This window comes from Phyllobates terribilis, unplaced genomic scaffold, assembly GCF_046119375.1.
Source record: "Phyllobates terribilis strain yellow unplaced genomic scaffold, ASM4611937v1 Scaffold_3__8_contigs__length_932513732, whole genome shotgun sequence".
NCBI classification, from domain to species: Eukaryota; Metazoa; Chordata; class Amphibia; order Anura; family Dendrobatidae; genus Phyllobates; species Phyllobates terribilis.
This window is the reverse complement of record NW_027362763.1, coordinates 466,310,235-466,328,388: the sequence shown is the minus strand read 5'-3', so window position 1 is coordinate 466,328,388 and position 18,154 is coordinate 466,310,235. Positions and strand designations below refer to the sequence as shown.

General features: G+C 45.0%; 1 protein-coding gene across 2 annotated transcripts in view; it reads left to right on the top strand.

The window, feature by feature from the left end:
* The window catches only part of PDSS2 (decaprenyl diphosphate synthase subunit 2), a 301,951-nt gene that overhangs the window by 11,691 nt on the left and 272,106 nt on the right, over window positions 1–18,154 (top strand). For both annotated transcript variants that reach the window (XM_073675798.1, XM_073675797.1), the window contains exon 2: window positions 14,675–14,953. In XM_073675798.1, the coding sequence (XP_073531899.1) occupies window positions 14,688–14,953 (266 nt within the window). In that variant the 5' untranslated portion in view covers window positions 14,675–14,687. The remainder of the gene's footprint in view (window positions 1–14,674; window positions 14,954–18,154) is intronic.

Below are 18,154 nucleotides of genomic sequence, written 5' to 3'. Positions count from 1 at the left end.
TGTCTGCATACCCGCCGTGCTTACCAGTACCCACCTGTTCCTGCATACCAGCTGTGCCTGCCAATACCCACCTGTCTGTAAGCCAGTCTAACCTGCCTGTTCCTGCATTCCCCGGTGTGGGTCAACAGCTGTGACCGGGGTCTGACCTGGAGTAGCACCTGGTCCCTCTGCTCTGTTCCTCCTTGGTTCATGGAGTCGACTGAGCCGCCGTGCGACCTTGGTTGGATCGGGTTGATACTTAGTTACGCCCCTCCAGGCACTCCTCGGTTCATGGTACAGTGGGATCACGCTCACGCCAGTCAGTCCGGGCGCGAGCGTAACAGTTTGCTCTGGCCATGGTTCCCTTTTAGCCCCACGGCCCTTCGCTCTCAGAGACATTTGAATCCTCGTCTGGCGAGTACGTGCACCAAGAAAAAATTTTTGCGCAAGCCGAGGTCCTGGCGATTTACTCACCAGCCCAAATGGATCTATCAGCACTTGTTTCTGCGGATCTACCACGGTACTATGGGTATCCAAAACGAAGCCATGCATTTGTGGAGCAATGCATGCTGCATTTCAAGTTCTATGCTCACTATTTTCCTACTGATCGGTTAAAGTGGCATTTATGATGTCCTACCTAGCAGGTGACGCCTTGAAATGAATCACCCCCCTATGGGAAGCATGGGATCCTATCGTCTTTGACCTGCAGGCCTTCCTGGTGGCCTTTCTAATTGTCTTCGATGACCCTAATCCTGAAGCCTCTGCTAAAGCTTCACTTCCCAATATCCCAGAGCAGCCCCGATGGGTAATGTGTGTAGGTAGCCTACCAGTTCTCCAGCCTGAAGAGACTGCCGCCCACGCAGAATGACAATGCTCCACAGAATACTTCTCTTCCCAACCTCAAGAGGCAGGCCAGACGTGCAAGGCGTAGAGGTAAACCGTCACGCCAGGTTCTGTCCTCCCAAAGACCTACTGTTTCCCAGCCTGTAGAGGCAGCTTTCCACACAGAATCCTTGAAGGATGACTATGTTCGTCATGCAAAGCAGAGGCCAGAACTCAGTCACAAAATCGGATTGCGGTCCCACTGCGGTTGTTTGGGACCCCCTGACAGTCTTTGTCCAGCGAAGGTTGGAGAATCCCAAGACATTAGGCCTGTAGGAGAGGCTGCCCTTGGCGTTAGTGTTTCCTCTCCACAGATGACCATGACTGTCTCCGTGGCAAGTGAAGGCCTCTGATTAACCGGAAGTTTCGGACTTAAAGCCTTGAAGAGTCAGTGTTTGATTCCCGTCCGAAAACTCCAGCAGCTGGTTTGGCCATTGTCAGCGGAAGGACGATCCCTACTCAGAAACAGTCAAAATATGTCTGTACAAATTAAGCTCCAGATTAGAGCATTGCACATGAAGAAGTTCACATTCCAGGTGCTGACTGGCTTTCCCACAGGTCGTCCAGAGCCGAGAGATCTAGTGCCCGCTCAGGTCTGGAGAGCCTGCATGGTGTGTCCTGGGGGACTGCTAAGGTACAAGGGGTGTCCAGTCCCCATATCTTCAGGACAGTCAGCAGTTTCTTCTTCTTCACCAGATCTGCTAGTCTCTGACTCGCTGTGCTCTGAAGTCTCCGAAGGAAGAGAAGCGGAGGTGATGTCCCCACACAGTCTCGACGATTGTACCAATGATCTGGCTTCAGGTACCGTCCCGCCTCACAGACATGTCATCTCTGAAACCAGATTGAAGATGGTCCCAAAGCCAGGACCCTCCGTCTCTAATAAATCGGGTCTTACGTCCATCAAGGCGGTGTTTACCCCCCGAGTCTCTGCACCCCTCCAACCAGGCGGAGGACCTCCAGTTGTCTCCTGAATCCTCCGGGATGCTACCTGATAACAAATGGAGAGAAACTTTCCTACACCCTGTACCTGGTACTTCGCCCACTTCATCCAGTAAGGTTGGCAAAGTGTACTTTGAAGCAGTGATTACCCCTGAGTCTCTGCACCCCTCCAACCTGGCGGAGGACCTCCAGTTGTCTCCTGAATTCCCCGGGGTGCTACCCGATAAACGGAGAGAGACTTTCCTACACCCGGTACCTGGTACGCCGCCCACTTCATCTAGTAAGCTTGGCAAAGTGTACGTCAAGGCGGTGGTTACCCCAGAGTCTCTGCCCCCTCCAGCCAGGCGGAGGACCTCCAGTTGTCTCCTGAATCTACCAGGGTGCTACCTGATAACAAATGGAGAGAGACTTTCCTGTGTACTGTTCCTGGTACTTCACCCACTTCATCTGTTGCTGAGGATGGCTTAATAGGAGGAAGCATCCTAGTCACCAAGATGATGAGACCAGTTTCGCTTCCTCTAGTGGACAGAAGAGAAAATCCTCTTGAAGAGAAGGATTGGCCTCCAAATTCTCTGCAGAAGACCCTTGCAGGCTTGAAGAAGAGGGGGCGTAAAGAGGGGGTACAGTAACATCCCTGGCGGCATGCTTGCATAGTGCACCACCTCCCACCATGCAAGACCGCAATCTTACCCATCAGTCCAGCCTGCAAACCTTGCTCCATTTCATACTGTGTGCATGTCTCTTGTCTGATTGCTTAGGGCGGCGGCCCGGTTACTTCCTGATTCTTATAGCTGCTGTGGGCGCACTCCTAATGCGTCCCCTGCCTATTGCTGTGAGTCACTGGATATTTAAACCCCCTCCACCCAGAAGGAGGCGCCTGAGCAACACTTTCTATCAGTGTGCTCCTTGCATCTGAGTTGCCAGGTCTTTTCCTGTATCTTGTCTGTTTCTGCCACCCTGGGGGCTGCATACCCAGGCCTGTTATCTCTGACTTCTAGTCTGTTTCTGCCACCCTGGGGGCTGCATACCCAGGCCTGTTATCTCTGACCTCTAGTCTGTTTCCGCCACCCTGGGGGCTGTATACCCAGGCCTTTACCTGTGACTTCTAGTCTGTTTCCGCCACTCTAGGGGCTGTATACCGAGGCTTGTTCTTGTATCTCGTTGCAGTATCAGTTCCTGTCTGAACTGTCTGCTAGCCTGTTACCTGTTTGTCTCTATGTCCGTACCTCCCCTTTTCCTGCAGTGTCTGAACCTGCACCTAACTCCAACTTGTTGTCTCTTTACTTCTGTTTGTGAGTTTTGTGTCCACTCGCTACTTTATTGTAAGTATCTTGTGTGTATCTGGTTCTGCTTGTCTGCTTGTTCCATGTGAACAGAGCCCTGTCCTCTCTGCCTGCACCTTCAGCCCTGTTCTGCTCTGCTTGCTCACCGTGCCAGCGGTTCCTCTCTGCTCTGCCTTGCCCACCGCTCCGGCGGTTCCTCTCTGCTCTGCCTTGTCCACTGCACCTGCGGTTTCGCTCTGCTTGCTCACCGCACCTGCGGTTTCGCTCTGCTTGCTCACCGCACCTGCAGTTTCGCTCTGCCTTGTCCACTGCTCCGGCGGTTCCTCTCTGCTCTGCCTTGTCCACCGCACCGGCGGTTTCGCTCTGCTTTACCTTGTCCACTGCACCTGCGGTTTCGCTCTGCTCTGCTTGCTCACCGCACCTGCGGTTCCTCTCTGCTCTGCCTTGTCCACCGCTCTGGCGGTTCCTCTCTGCTCTGCCTTGTCCACCGCTCCGGCGGTTTCGCTCTGCTCTGCCTTGGCCACCGCTCCGGCGGTTTCGCTCTGCTTGCTCACCGCACCTGCGGTTTCGCTCTGCTCTGCCTTGTCCACCGCTCCGGCGGTTCCTCTCTGCTTTGCCTTGTCCTCCGCTCTGGCGGTTCCTCTCTGCTCTGCCTTGTCCAAAGCTCCGGCGGTTTCGCTCTGCTCTGCCTTGGCCACCACACCTGCGGTTTCGCTCTGCTCTGCTTGCTCACCGCACCGGCGGTTCCACTCTGCTCTGCCTTGTCCACCGCTCCGGCGGTACCGCTCTGCTCTGCCTTGTCCTCCGCTCCGGCGGTTTAGCTTTACTCTGCTTGTCTATCGCGTCTGCGGCTCTGTTCCTGTTTCCCAGTCTGTACTGGACCCTATCCAGCCTGCGCTCCAACCTGCTAGTACCTACCTGTCTGCACTACAGCCGTGCTCGCCAGTATCTCCCTTTCTGAACTCCAGCCGTGCTTGCCAGTACCCACCTGTATGGTATGACTGATGAAAGTGCAATACAATTCTATGGGTTTGTGAAAATCATAGACAACACACCTATGACAACAGAATGCTCTAAGTGATTAACATTGAAAAGGATAGTCTAAGCTTTGTTATTTGTCCTGATGAAACACTGATGGTAAAAACTAACACTGACCAAACACTGATGAAATTGGGATCCAAAATACTGATGACATGCGGACCATTTTTATGCGTATTTGAACAAACATGTCTGAGTGAGGCCTAGCTCCGATCACAAGTTACTCTCAGACTGAACCCAGTCCATATAGTGATGGCACACAGTTGCCATCCATTTACAATGGCCTTTGCCAAGGTGTGTGCTAGAGATGTGTCCGACCTCACATTAAAATCTTACAATATTACTGTGGATTGGTGCGTTTTTTGTGTCCTGGTTAGCAGATGCATTGTTTTTACAGTTCAACACAGTTATTTTCATTTTTCACCTGTAAAAACATATGGCTAACATCTGCACCTCAAATCCGCAACAATTCACCATAAAACCGCTTGCTGTTTTTTGATGCGGTATTGAAATATGCAAATTGCCTCTTCAGAAAGGAAGAGGACAGGAACTCTAGTGCCATCTATTGGATGTAGCAATCTTAAAAAATCAATATCGACCATTTAATGAGCCTTGCCATATGACTTGGGATAAGAAGCCAAACCAGACACTCATTTGAAGACACGTGTTTTGGAGTGTTTGCCCCTCTTCAGTCCAAAACAGGAGATATAATGTGACTGGGTTAGAGGCCTCTGATAAGTGGTCTGAGGGGTAAAGTTTCTGCTCGTGCAAAACGCCAAGCCGGCGTAAAGACTTTTTGGACTCAAAATCATCCAATAGGTGACACTAGAGTTCATGCCCTCTTCCTCTCTGAAGAGGCAATGTGCATATTTAAATTCCAAGAGGAGCTTTGCATTTCCTATAAGGCTATGTGCCCACGATGCAGAAATGCTCCGGATTTTTCCTGAGCGTTTCTGCATCTCCCTGGCAGAAAAAACGCATGCGGATTGTACATGCGTTTTTCCTGCCAGGGACAAGCGGATGTGAAGCGTTCTTGACATGCATTTCCGCATGCCGGTTGTCAAGCGCTTTCAAAGCGATTTTAGCATCACTTGGAAAGTGCTTGTCAACTTGGTCACACTATATAAATCCATGCAACCGGCATGGATTTATATAGTGTGACCGTAAAAGAATGGTACCCGGGTTTGGAGAAGAGGAGACTCTCCTCCTGACCCGGGTACCATAGTCCTTGTAAAAAAAGAAGAAAATAAAAAATATACATTATAATTACCTTTTGATGGCCCCCGGTGTCCTTATCCGATGCGTCTTGGCTTGCCGGCAGCTCGCGGTGGACTAAAAGGACCTGCCATGACGTCATTTAGTCATGCGATGGGTCACGCGTCCGCCGACGTCAGCGGTCGCGTGACCCGTCACATGACTAAATGACGTCATGGCAGGTCCTTTTTATACCATCGCGAGCTGCCGGCAAGCTAGGACACATCGCTAAGGATACCGGGGGCCATCAGAAGGTAAGTATAATGTATATTTTTTATTTTATTCTTTTTTTTACAGGTACTATGGTACCCGGGTCCGGAGGAGAGTCTCCTCTTCTCCAAACCCGGGTACCATCCACACATTGAAACGCATGGAATCCGCATCTGCAGATGCAGTGATGCGGATGTCATGTGGTCCAATGCAAGTCAATGGTGGCGAAAACGCTGCGATTCCGCAAAATAATTGGTAGTCCTGCAGATTTTTCCACAATGATAATCCGCAGCGGAAATTTCCGCAGCATGTGCACAGCACATGCGGATTATCATTGGGGAACATGGCAGACCTGCCAAGCGTTTTTTAAGCGTTTCTGCAGCGAAATTGCTGCTGCGGAAACGCTTAAAAAACGCATAGTGGGCACACAGCCTTAATCTCTTTATGCCAACATAGCGCTTTCCTCAGGAAGAAAACTTCCCCCTGATGCAGTATTGAACGTGCAACAAAAATGTCTCATGTAGATACAGTGGCATGTGAAAGTTTGGGCCCCCCTGGGCAAAATTATTGTGAACAGTTAAGCAAGTTAAAGATGAAATGATCTCTAAAAGGCCTAAAGTTAAAAATGACACATTTCATTTGTATTTTTGGCAAGAAAAAATAATAGTTTTTTTAATTTTAAAAATTACAAAAAGGTAAATGGGCCGATGCTAAAGTTTGGGCACCCATGGAGTTTTGTGTGCTCGGATAACTTTGACCAAGCTTTCAGACCTTAATTATCCTGTTAGGGTTATGGTTTGTTCACTATCATCATTAGGAAAGGCCAGATGATGCAAATTTCCAAACAAAAAACAGCAGTCATGGGTTCTTCTAAGCAGCTGCCTAGCACTCTGAAAATGAAAATGGTGGAGGCCCACAAAGCAGGAGAAAGCTATAAGAAGCTAGCAAAGCATTTTTAAGTTGCCCTTTCCTCAGTTCGAATGTAATTAAGAAATGACAGTTAACAGGAACAGTGGAGGTCAAGAAAAGGTCTGAAAGACCAAGCAAAATTTCAGTGAGAGCTGCTTGTAGGATTGCTAGAGGGGCAAATCAGAATCCCCTCTTGACTGCTAAAGACCTTCAGAAAGATTTAGCAGACTTTGGAGTTGTGGTACATTGTTCTGTAGTTCAGAGATATCTGCATAAAAATGACCTTCATGGAAGAGTTATCATAAGAAAACCTCTCCTGCATCTTCACCATAAAATGCAGCATCAGAAGTATGCAAAAGAACAACTAAACAAGTCTGATGCATTTTGGTTACTGAGAGGTTAAAATAGAACTCTTTGGCCACAATGATCAAAGGAATGTGTGGAGAAAAAAGGGCACAGAATTTCAGGAAAAGAACATTTCGCCAACAATAGGCATGGGGATGGATTAATCTTGCTTTGGGGTTGTGTTGCATCTAATAGCACAGGGAGCATTTCACGGGTAGAGGGAAGAATGGATTCAATGAAATTTAAACAAATTCTTGATGCAAACATAACACCATCTGTAAAAAAAAAAGCTGAAGTTGAAAAGAGGATGGCTTCTACAAATGGATAATGATCCTAAACACGCGTCAAAATCCACAATAGACTACCTCAAAAGGCGCAATCTGAAGGTTTTACAATGGCCCTCACAGTCCCCTGATCTGAACATGATTGAAAATCTGTGGCTAGACCTTAAAATAGCAGTGCACGCAAGACGACCCAGGAATCTCACAGAACTGGAAGAATTTTCCAAGGAAGAATGGATGTACAGGTGCATCTCACTAAATTAGAATATCATCAAAAAGTTAATTTATTTCAGTTCTTCAATACAAAAAGTGAAACTCGTATATAGAGTCATTACAAACGGAGTGATCTATTTGAAGTGTTTATTTCTGTTAATGTTGATGATTATGGCTTTTCAATGGAGGGTGCTAGGGACTGGTCTATCCTTCGTACCCACTACCCGATTTCACCCATTTGTGTGGATTAAGGATATTAACTGTTATGTTCTGCTACCAAAGCTAAGGAAAGAGAGGAGATCTGTCCCTACTATAAGACTCAGCTGAATCCCTACGATGTAACAGGGAACCTGATCCTGCGATCAGACCTGCTAAAGTCCTAATCTAGTCTGTACGAAGACCTATAGATGTGGGGAGGGAATCCCTACAAGTACTAAGGACTGGGAGGAATATGGGACACCTCCTAACAGAAATAGTAGCAGACAGACGAACAAACAAAATAGATAGAACATAGAGGTCCGTAGACCAAGCAAACTAACAGAGTTAGATACAGAGCACAGGCTAGCTAGAAAGTAGATATACAATGAAGTCCAGCAAAGCCAGAAGGGCGGAGCAGGATTAAATAGGCCAACAAGGTCATGTGACCAGCAAAGGAAAAAAAACCTAACAGCAAGGTTCTAACAGTACCCCCCCTTCTAAGAGGATCCTCCGGATCCCCTAGGACCAGGCTTATCAGGAAATCTCCTGTGAAACGCTCTGATAAGTCTGGACGCGGAAACATCATCTGACCTCACCCAAGAGTTATCCTCGGGTCCGAAACCTTTCCAGGCCACAAGATACTGCAAACTACCTCTATACCGTCTAGAGTCAAGGATGCGAGAAATTTCATATTCCCCGTCCTCCACCACCGGAGGAACAGAGGCAGAGGCGTCACCATCCGACACAACAGCTTTTTTTAACAGAGAGACATGAAAGACCGGATTAATTCTCCAGGAGGTAGGAACCTCCAACCTAACAGCAGATTGGTTGACAACCTGAAGCACCTTAAAGGGCCCTACAAACTTGGGACCCAATTTCTTAGAAGGAATCCTCAACCGCAGATTCCTAGAGGACAACCAAACCATGTCACCAACAGCGAACAAAACCTCCTGTCGTTTCCTATCAAAGTAGTCTTTAGATTTTCTGTTGGCCTCCTGAAGATTACCACGCACATCCGTCCAAACTCTTTCCAAATCACCGGAAAAATTCTCCTCCTCAGGCACGGCAGATCCCAACTTGGAGAACGACCCAAACGACGGATGTCTCCCAGAACAACAAAAAAAAGGCGAACAACCAGCAGAAGAAGATGTATGATTGTTCAGAGCAAATTCGGCAAGTGGCAGAAACTCAGACCACCCCTCTTGATTGTCTGCCACAAAACAACGCAAGAACTGCTCAACATCCTGGTTTTTCCTTTCTGTCTGGCCATTAGATTCAGGATGATATCCGGACGAAAACGACAAATGAATTCCCAACCTGTCACAAAAGGCACGCCAAAAACGAGCCACGAACTGAGGACCCCTATCAGAAACAATGTCAGTAGGAACGCCATGAAGTCTGACAATTTCCTTGACAAAGGCCTTAGCGAGAGTTTTAGCGCAGGGCAGTTTGACGAAGGGAACCAAGTGACACATCTTGCTAAAACGGTCCACGACCACCCAGATGACAGTGAAACCCTCAGAGGGGGGAAGGTCAGTTATAAAGTCCATAGCCAAATGTGTCCAAGGAGCACTGGGGACCTCCAAAGGACAAAGCAACCCCGCAGCAGGAGTATGTGAGGACTTAGATCTAGCACATATAGTACATTGGCGCACCCACTTAATGACTTCCTTCTGCCATCCAGGCCACCAAAAACTGCGACCCACCAGTCTCTTGGTCTCAGAGATTCCGGGATGACCTGCCAACCGAGATTCGTGACACTCAACAAACAAATCTCTCCTAAAGGTCTCAGGCACAAACAACCTCCCATGAGGAGTGTTAGATGGGGCATTCTCCTGAGCTTTAAGAATCTCATCTTCCAAAACGGAGTCTAAAGCAGCTATCACAACACCTTCTTGTAAAATGTTTTCCTCTTTCTCAGCACCGACTATGGGAGAAAAACTGCGAGACAAGGCATCCGCCTTAACATTCTTAGTACCAGGGATGTAAGTAACGGAGAAATTAAACCGCGAGAAAAACAGTGCCCACCTAGCCTGACGGGCATTCAGGCGCTTGGCAGCATCAAGATATATCAGATTTTTATGATCCGTAAGAACCTGAACGGGAAATTCCGCACCTTCCAAGAAGTGGCGCCAGTGTTCAAATGCGAGTTTAATAGCCAATAATTCCCGATTACCAATATCGTAATTCAGTTCAGTCTCCGAAAATTTTTTTGAAAAAAAAGGCACAGGGATGTAATCCATCCCCGTTATCCTGAGACAATACTGCGCCAACCCCCACAGAGGAAGCATCAACCTCAACCAAAAACGGCCTAGTAACATCAGGCTGCATAAGGATGGGAGCAGAGGTGAACCTCTCCTTGAGATACACAAAAGCTTCAATGGCCTCAGAAGACCACTGAACCGCATCAGCACCTTTCCTGGTGAGATCAGTCAGAGGTTTGACAATACTAGAAAAATTTTTTATGAATTTTCTGTAGTAATTGGCGAAACCCAAAAACCTCTGTGTCGATTTCAAACCAATAGGCCTAGGCCATTCCTGCACAGCCTGAACCTTAACCGGATCCATCTCAAAACCTTTGCTGGAGATAATGTAGCCCAAAAAACTAATTCTCTGTACAGCGAACTCACATTTCTCCAGCTTAGCAAAAAGCGAATTGTCCATTAATAACTGTAATACCTCACGCACGCTCCGCCAATGAGACTCCAGATCTGGCGAATAAATCAAAATGTCATCCAAATACACAACCACATTTTTACCGATCAAAGGTCTAAGGATGTCATTAATCAGATTCTGAAAAAATGCAGGAGCATTAGTAAGACCAAAAGGCATAACCAGATTCTCAAAATGACCCACAGGAGTGTTAAAAGCAGTCTTCCATTCATCACCCTCCTTCATGCGCAACAGATTGTATGCCCCCTTAAGGTCAATTTTAGAGAACCACTTGGCCCCCAATAACTGGTTAAACAGATCAGGAATCAATGGCAGTGGGTAAGGATTGCGTACCGTAATTTTGTTGATCTCACGAAAATCCAGACAAGGACGTAAACCGCCGTCCTTTTTTTTTACAAAAAAAAATCCAACCGCCACAGGAGACTTAGAGGGCCTAATGTGACCGGCGGCCAAACTTGTCTGTATGTATTCCTCCAAAGCCTTCCTCTCAGGAATAGTAAGGTTAAATAAACGACTTTTAGGAAGAGTCGCTCCAGGGACAAATTCAATAGAACAATCATAGTCTCTATGGGGAGGCAAAACCTGCGATTCCTTCTCAGAAAAAACTCTCCAAAAATCCTGAATAGGAACAGGCAATTCTCCCCTATCCAAAGCTGCAATACGCCCGTTACAACACTTGTCATAACATTTATGGCTCCAGGATTTAATTTCACTGGTAGACCAATCCAGTACAGGATTGTGAAATTTTAACCAGGGCAAACCCAATATTACTGGAGAAGGCAAGTTATTCAACACTACCAAATCCAATTTCTCATGGTGAACACCATTAATAGTGAGAGGAAATTCACTGACCTTGAGAGTAATATTCTTCAAAGGGGAACCATCCACAGAAACCACAGCAATGGGGGATGACAAAGGTTCAGGTTTTAAATTGAGTTTTTCCACGAATCCCCCATCAATTACATTCAGTGTAGACCCGCAATCAACAAACACCCGAAATTCCATTAATTTTTCCTGAGCAATCGTGGAAGCAGCTAAAAATATACCCTTGGAATTTAAACAGGCAATACGGGCGTGACTGACCATTTTTTTTTCTTTCTTCATACGAAGCTCACAGCCTTTAATCAAATGACCAGATTTTCCGCAATAGAAACACAAGCCTTGCGAAAAACGACGGTCTTTTTCTTGAGAGCGAGGTGCCACCGATCCAATCTCCATCGGTTCACCACTGTTAGTACACACATTATCATAACCAGAAACTGACATAGCAGAGGATTTGCTCTCATTAACCCTAGCACGCAGTCTTCTATCCACCCGTATAGCTAATTGCATAGCCTGTTGCAAATCCTCAGGTGTAGGATAAGCAATTAGCAGGTCTTTAACCCTTTCACTGAGCCCAGCAAGAAATAGACTTTTCAGAGCAGAATCGTTCCACCCTGTTTGAGTGGACCAACGACGAAAATGAGTACAATATTTTTCGACATTACCTGATCCTTGTTTTAAACGTCTCAACTCAGTCTCAGCTGATGCGACACGGTCAGGATCATCATATAATAGTCCTAAAGCAGAAAAAAAACTATCCACTGATCTGAAGCATGTATCACTAGGTTGCAAAGAAAAGGCCCACTCCTGAGGCTCTTTGCGCAAAAGTGACATTATGAACCCTACGCGCTGGGATTCATCCCCAGAGGACTTGGGTCTCAAACGAAAATACAATAAGCAAGCATTTTTAAATGAAAAAAATTCTCGATGTTCACCAAAAAATAAATCCGGCAAACATACCTTAGGCTCCAAGAAATATGCTCCAGGACAGTTACTCACGTGCTGACGGAGCTCGGCCACTTCCAGAGAGAGTCCCTGCAGGTATTTAGCCAAATCCTGAACCGACACCATGATGGAACAAAAAAAAAAAAAATCTTTCCTTAGAGAATTTGCAGGCTGGACTTACTGTTATGTTCTGCTACCAAAGCTAAGGAAAGAGAGGAGATCTGTCCCTACTATAAGACTCAGCTGAATCCCTACGATGTAACAGGGAACCTGATCCTGCGATCAGACCTGCTAAAGTCCTAATCTAGTCTGTACGAAGACCTATAGATGTGGGGAGGGAATCCCTACAAGTACTAAGGACTGGGAGGAATATGGGACACCTCCTAACAGAAATAGTAGCAGACAGACGAACAAACAAAATAGATAGAACATAGAGGTCCGTAGACCAAGCAAACTAACAGAGTTAGATACAGAGCACAGGCTAGCTAGAAAGTAGATATACAATGAAGTCCAGCAAAGCCAGAAGGGCGGAGCAGGATTAAATAGGCCAACAAGGTCATGTGACCAGCAAAGGAAAAAAAACCTAACAGCAAGGTTCTAACATTAACCTCTTATGTGAGGAACCTCAGATGGAGGAAATTCTTTCCCCACAATGACAAATCGAAGTGCCAACAACTAGGAATTACCCTAGAGGGACCTCCCTGATGTCCAATTACTGCCGGATTTGGCTAGATCATTAGGGGAAGGCCCTTCTCCAATCATAAACCCAAGAGTGTCAAATAGCCACCGGTGGGTGAAATAAGTAGTGTGGACATCTAAGTTGGTAACTGAGGACATTAAGAGAATTAACCCTAAGGCTCACAATATCCCCCCCAACTTCTCCCATGATGAACTTGAAGCTTTAAAGAGTCTGAATTCAGACCCCTCCTTGATCATTAAACCATCGGACAAAGGGGGTAATACAGTACTCCTTGACAGGGATCTATATGTTGATATGTGCCAAACCATTCTATCAGATACAACCACCTACCAGATGCTCAGTGGAGACTCTACGACACAATTACTTTCTCTTTAACGGAGGATATTACCACCAGCTCAGGGGCATGGCAATGGGGAACCCCTGTGCCCCTACATACGCCAACCTGCTCCTGGGCTGGTGGAAGGATACTGTCTTTTTTGGGGACGGGGATGTCATCGGGATCCCCCATATCCCATTCCTGCTGTCCTGCTCCACCACCACTGCAACTCCCTGCTGCTGGAGCACCGCCTTCTTGCACCCAGGGTCCTCAGCATTCCTCCACTTCCACCGGCTTCCTGAAGGACCCTGCCTCCTGTGACCCCTGCTCCACCGCCCCCATTTAAGATACCTATTCAGACTATAAGATGGACCCTTATCTTGTAAAAAATATTTTTTTTACTATTTTCCACCCCAAAATTTGGGGTACATCTTACTTACTGTCTGAAAAACCTACAAATGTCTCAAACAGCCAGAGAAACACCACAAACAATCCCACTTGGACCACAAAAACTAAATACGGCGGCTTCATTCTCCCATCCTTGTTTTACAGTCCACGTATTAACCATGATTTTTGAAACTGGGTGCAAGTCTCTTAATTTGAATTCTACAGTGTCGTATGTGACTATGATGCTGCAGAGGTTGGGTCAGGAGACTTGTAGTCAGCCTTGAAATCTCGGTCATGTGAATAATGCAGCCTAAGGAAAATCATGACCGCTTCCAACCAAGTGTAGAATGGTCCATGTCTTTTTCATACAGCATGAAACAGTGTGACCCACTATAGTCTCCCCAACTTGTCCTTATCTGCATTTGTTTGATTAAAAAAATCAAGATGAGCAGAGAGTCAGAGGAAAGCCACCGTGATCACTTCTTCATGGGCCCAAGTTCTTTTTAAAACTAAGGCCGCAGCATTTCAGATATCATTTCAGCCAAAGCGTAATTCTTTGTAATGAGGGAGCCTGCTTGTCTTTGCTGTTGCCCATGTTTAGGAGCGTTTAGCTGACAGATTCACTCTGAATATATGAATTGTGCTGTTAATAGAACACACACCTATACATGAAGGTTTTGGACAACTGGTAACTTGTCATACAAAGTTTCCTATAAGACAGAAAGGAGAAAAGTTATAAAACATTTTAATAGAGTGTGTCAATCTCTTCATTGAGAACATTCTTTTTCTTAAAGGAATTAATGACTAGAACAGGTGCACAATACCTTCCCATACCTCTCCTGGCAGGTATTTGTAGACACAAAGTCAACAGCGCTCTTCACCCCTTTAAGGGTATGTGCACAGGTTTAGTATTTGCAGTACATTTTTTCAGTGTTGGCTGCTAAAACACTGTGCAAAGTGCGCATGATTTTGCCACACTTTTGCATGCGTTTTTACTTGCGTTTTTTCCTATTTGCTTTGAACTTTGAAATAAGCAGCAGTACATGAAATTTCAGAAAGCGTATTCACTTTGCTAACACTGTATAACACTCCCTTTTTCTGCAGCAAAACTGCAATATTTGAACAAGTGCTGCAGGGGTAAGCAACGCAGTCACACCGCCACTGATGTCTGTACTTCATCTATGGAGTAATTGGACTAATTAATACAGAAGGCACACACAAATATACATATCTATACGTGTGTGTATATAAATATATCAATTATGTATATGTGGTTTACATATGTTTCTCTTTTTGGTAGGTGTGGCAGCACAATGTCTTTGATGAAGTGTGCTATGTGGCCCTTGCGGATTTTTAGACACCATACCAATGAATTTTGCATGAGAAGGACAATCAGCCTCTTTTCTGGCTCCCCTACAACTACACAGTGGAGCAAAGTTGTTTCTGATGCAGAAAAAATTGTGGGTTATCCAACGTCCTTTATGAGTCTCCGCTGCCTTCTGAGTGATGAACTGAGCAACATTGCTATGCAAGTCCGAAAACTGGTGGGAACTAAGCATCCTTTACTGAATACAGCCAGGTAAGGTTCTGTGTTCCTACACTAGACTCAATACAGAGGCCTCGTCTAGGTGAATACAGATGGACTATTTTCAGTATAAAATTTGTGGTGCCTTCACTTATTGTGTTTTCTAATCAGTCAAAAGACTTTTAAAACCTTTCTACGATATTCTTCAACCGGTCAATTTAAGCCCGTAGTACTGCACAAAGCAGCATTCACAATTCTGCTAGTTGTAATTGGTATCAGCCAACAAGCTTTAAGTCACACAAACTATTTAAGGTTATGTTCACACAATGTCTTTTAAACTCAGGCAAACCCACCAAGTTTTTAAGCAGGAAACTCTGGCTTTTTTTTTTCCCTGAAGCGTCTTTTGTGTGGGTTTTTCTGTAATTTCCTAATTGATTTTTAGATAGTTTTGGCCAGGGGCGTTCTTTCTTTTTTTGTTTTTGAGGCTTTTTTTTTTTTTTTAGTTGTTTTACTATTTTTTTCACTCTTGTTTTCTGGTCATTATTTTCACTCCATTGAATAATGCAGAAGCACTAGTGTTTGTTTTTTAATGCTCGAGAAGACGCCGTGGTGTATTTCATAGAATCATAGAATCATAGAATGGTAGAGTTGGAAGGGACCTCCTGGGTCATCTGGTCCAACCCCCTGCTCAAAGCAGGATTCACTAAATCATCTCAGACATATGTCTGTCCAGCCTCTGTTTGAAGACGTCCATTGAAGGGGAACTCACCACCTCTCGTGGCAGCCTGTTCCACTCATTAATCACCCTAACTGTCAAAAAGTTTTTTCTAATATCTAATCTGTGTCTCCTCCCATTTAGTTTCATCCCGTTGCTTCTAGTCTTTCCCTGTGCAAATGAGAATAAAGATGATCCTTCTACAATGTGACAGCCCTTGACATATTTGTAGACAGCTATTAAGTCTCCTCTCAGTCTTCTTTTTTGCAAGCTAAACATTCCCAAATCCTGCAACCGTTCCTCATAGTACATGGTTTGCAGACCAGTCACCATTCTGGTCGCTCTTCTCTGAACTTGTTCCAGTTTGTCTATGTCTTTTTTAAAATGTGGTGCCCAACACTGTACACAGTATTCCAGATGAGGTCTGACCAAAGAGGAGTAAAGACCGATAATGACTTCACGTGATCTAGACTGTATGCTTCTGTTAATACATCCCAGAATTGTATTTGCCTTTTTTGCTGCTGCATCACACTGTTGACTCATGTTCAGTCTATGATCTATTAGTATACCTAAGTCTTTTTCACATGTACTGTTGCTTAGCTCTATTCCTCCCATTCTGTATATGCTTTTTTCATTTTTATTGCCCAGATGTAGTACTTTGCATTTTTCCCTGTTAAAAACCATTCTGTTGGTTGCTGCCCACTGCTCCAGTTTATTTAGGTCTTTTTGAATCCTCTCTCTCTCTTCTCTAGTATTAGCTATCCCTCCTAGCTTTGTGTCATCAGCTAATTTAATCAGTTTACCCTCAATTCCTTCATCTAAATCATTGATGAAGATGTTGAACAATACAGGTCCCAGGACAGAGCCCTGTGGTATCCCACTTGAGACATTCATCCAGCTGGATGTGAAGCCATTTACAACCACCCTTTGAGTCCGATCACTAAGCCAGTTATGAATCCACCTAACAGTTGCCTGGTCCATTGCATACTTGGTCATTTTTTCAATAAGGATGGTGTGAGATACTTTGTCAAATGCTTTGCTGAAGTCAAGATATACTATATCTACAGCATTTCCCTGATCCACCCAGTCAGTGATTCTGTCATAGAAGGAAATTAAGTTAGTCTGACATGACTTGTTAGTTACAAACCCATGCTGACTCTGGTTAATCACTTCATTCTTATCCATGTACTTACATACATGTTGTTTAATAATTTGTTCAAAGATCTTTCCTGGTATAGAAGTCAGACTCACCGGCCTATAGTTCCCTGGGTCCACCTTCTTCCCCTTTTTGAAGATAGGAACAACATTTGCTCTTCTCCAGTCTTCTGGGACTTCTCCTGTTCTCCAAGAATTTTCAAAGATTATGGAGAGTGGTTCTAAAATTTCTTCTACGATCTCCTTCAGTACTCTGGGGTGTAATTCATCTGGACCTGGAGACTTGAACTCATTTATGTTAGCTAAATATTCCCTCACAATCTTTCTGTTTACAGATAACTTGGATTCTTCTATTCCTTTAAAAGGACAGTGAAAATCAGTTGATGTTACATTTTCTTTCTGAGAGAAAACAGATGCAAAATAGGAATTAAAAAGTTCGGCCTTCTCAACATCCTCTCTTACCATTTCTCCATTTTCATCCTGTAAAAATCCTATAGCATCTTTGACTTTTCTTTTACTTTTGACATACCCCCAAAATCCTTTTTTATTGCTTTTGACATCTCTTGCAAGCCTTAATTCATTGTCAGCTTTAGCTAACCTGATACGTGCCCTGCAGGATCTGCAGACTGCATTATAATCTTCTTTAGATATGCCTCCCTCTTTCCATTTAATAAACATTTCTTTCTTTCTTTTTAGCATGTGTTTAAGTTCTGTGTTCATCCATCCTGGTTTCCTTAAATGCTTCCCATTCTTCCTACTTTTCGGGATTGTTAACGATTGTGCTTTGAGAATCTCATTTTTAAAAATTTCCCATCCTTCCTGGACATTTTTGTCCTTAAGGACATCCAGCCATTGGATCCCTCCTATTCTCTTTCTGAGTCTCTTAAAATCTGCCTTTCTAAAATCTAACCTTGAAGTTTGAGTCTTCACATGTCTTCCTCCTCTAGTTATCCAAAATTCTATAATAGCATGATCGCTGCCTCCTAGGGTCCCAGCCACCTTTACCTCCTCAACCATTTCCTCCCTGTTTATAAGGATTAGATCCAAAGTAGCAGATCCCCTTGTTTTCTCCCCTACCTTTTGGAAGATAAAGTTGTCAGCAAGAGAGGATAAGAATTTGCTTGACCTGTTAGTTTTACTTGAGAGAGATTCCCAACAAATGTCTGGATAGTTGAAATCTCCCATGACCACTACGTCATATTTTTTGGAGAACTTGGTCATTTGATACATAAAGAGTTCATCCATATCTTCAGCTTGCCCAGGTGGCCTGTAGTAAATGCCTACAATGGTGTCCTTTCCGTTGTTCTCTCCTTGTATTCTTACCCAAACAGTTTCCACAGAACTCCCAGTCTCTGAAGCTTCAATCTCTGTGCAGATATGCGCTT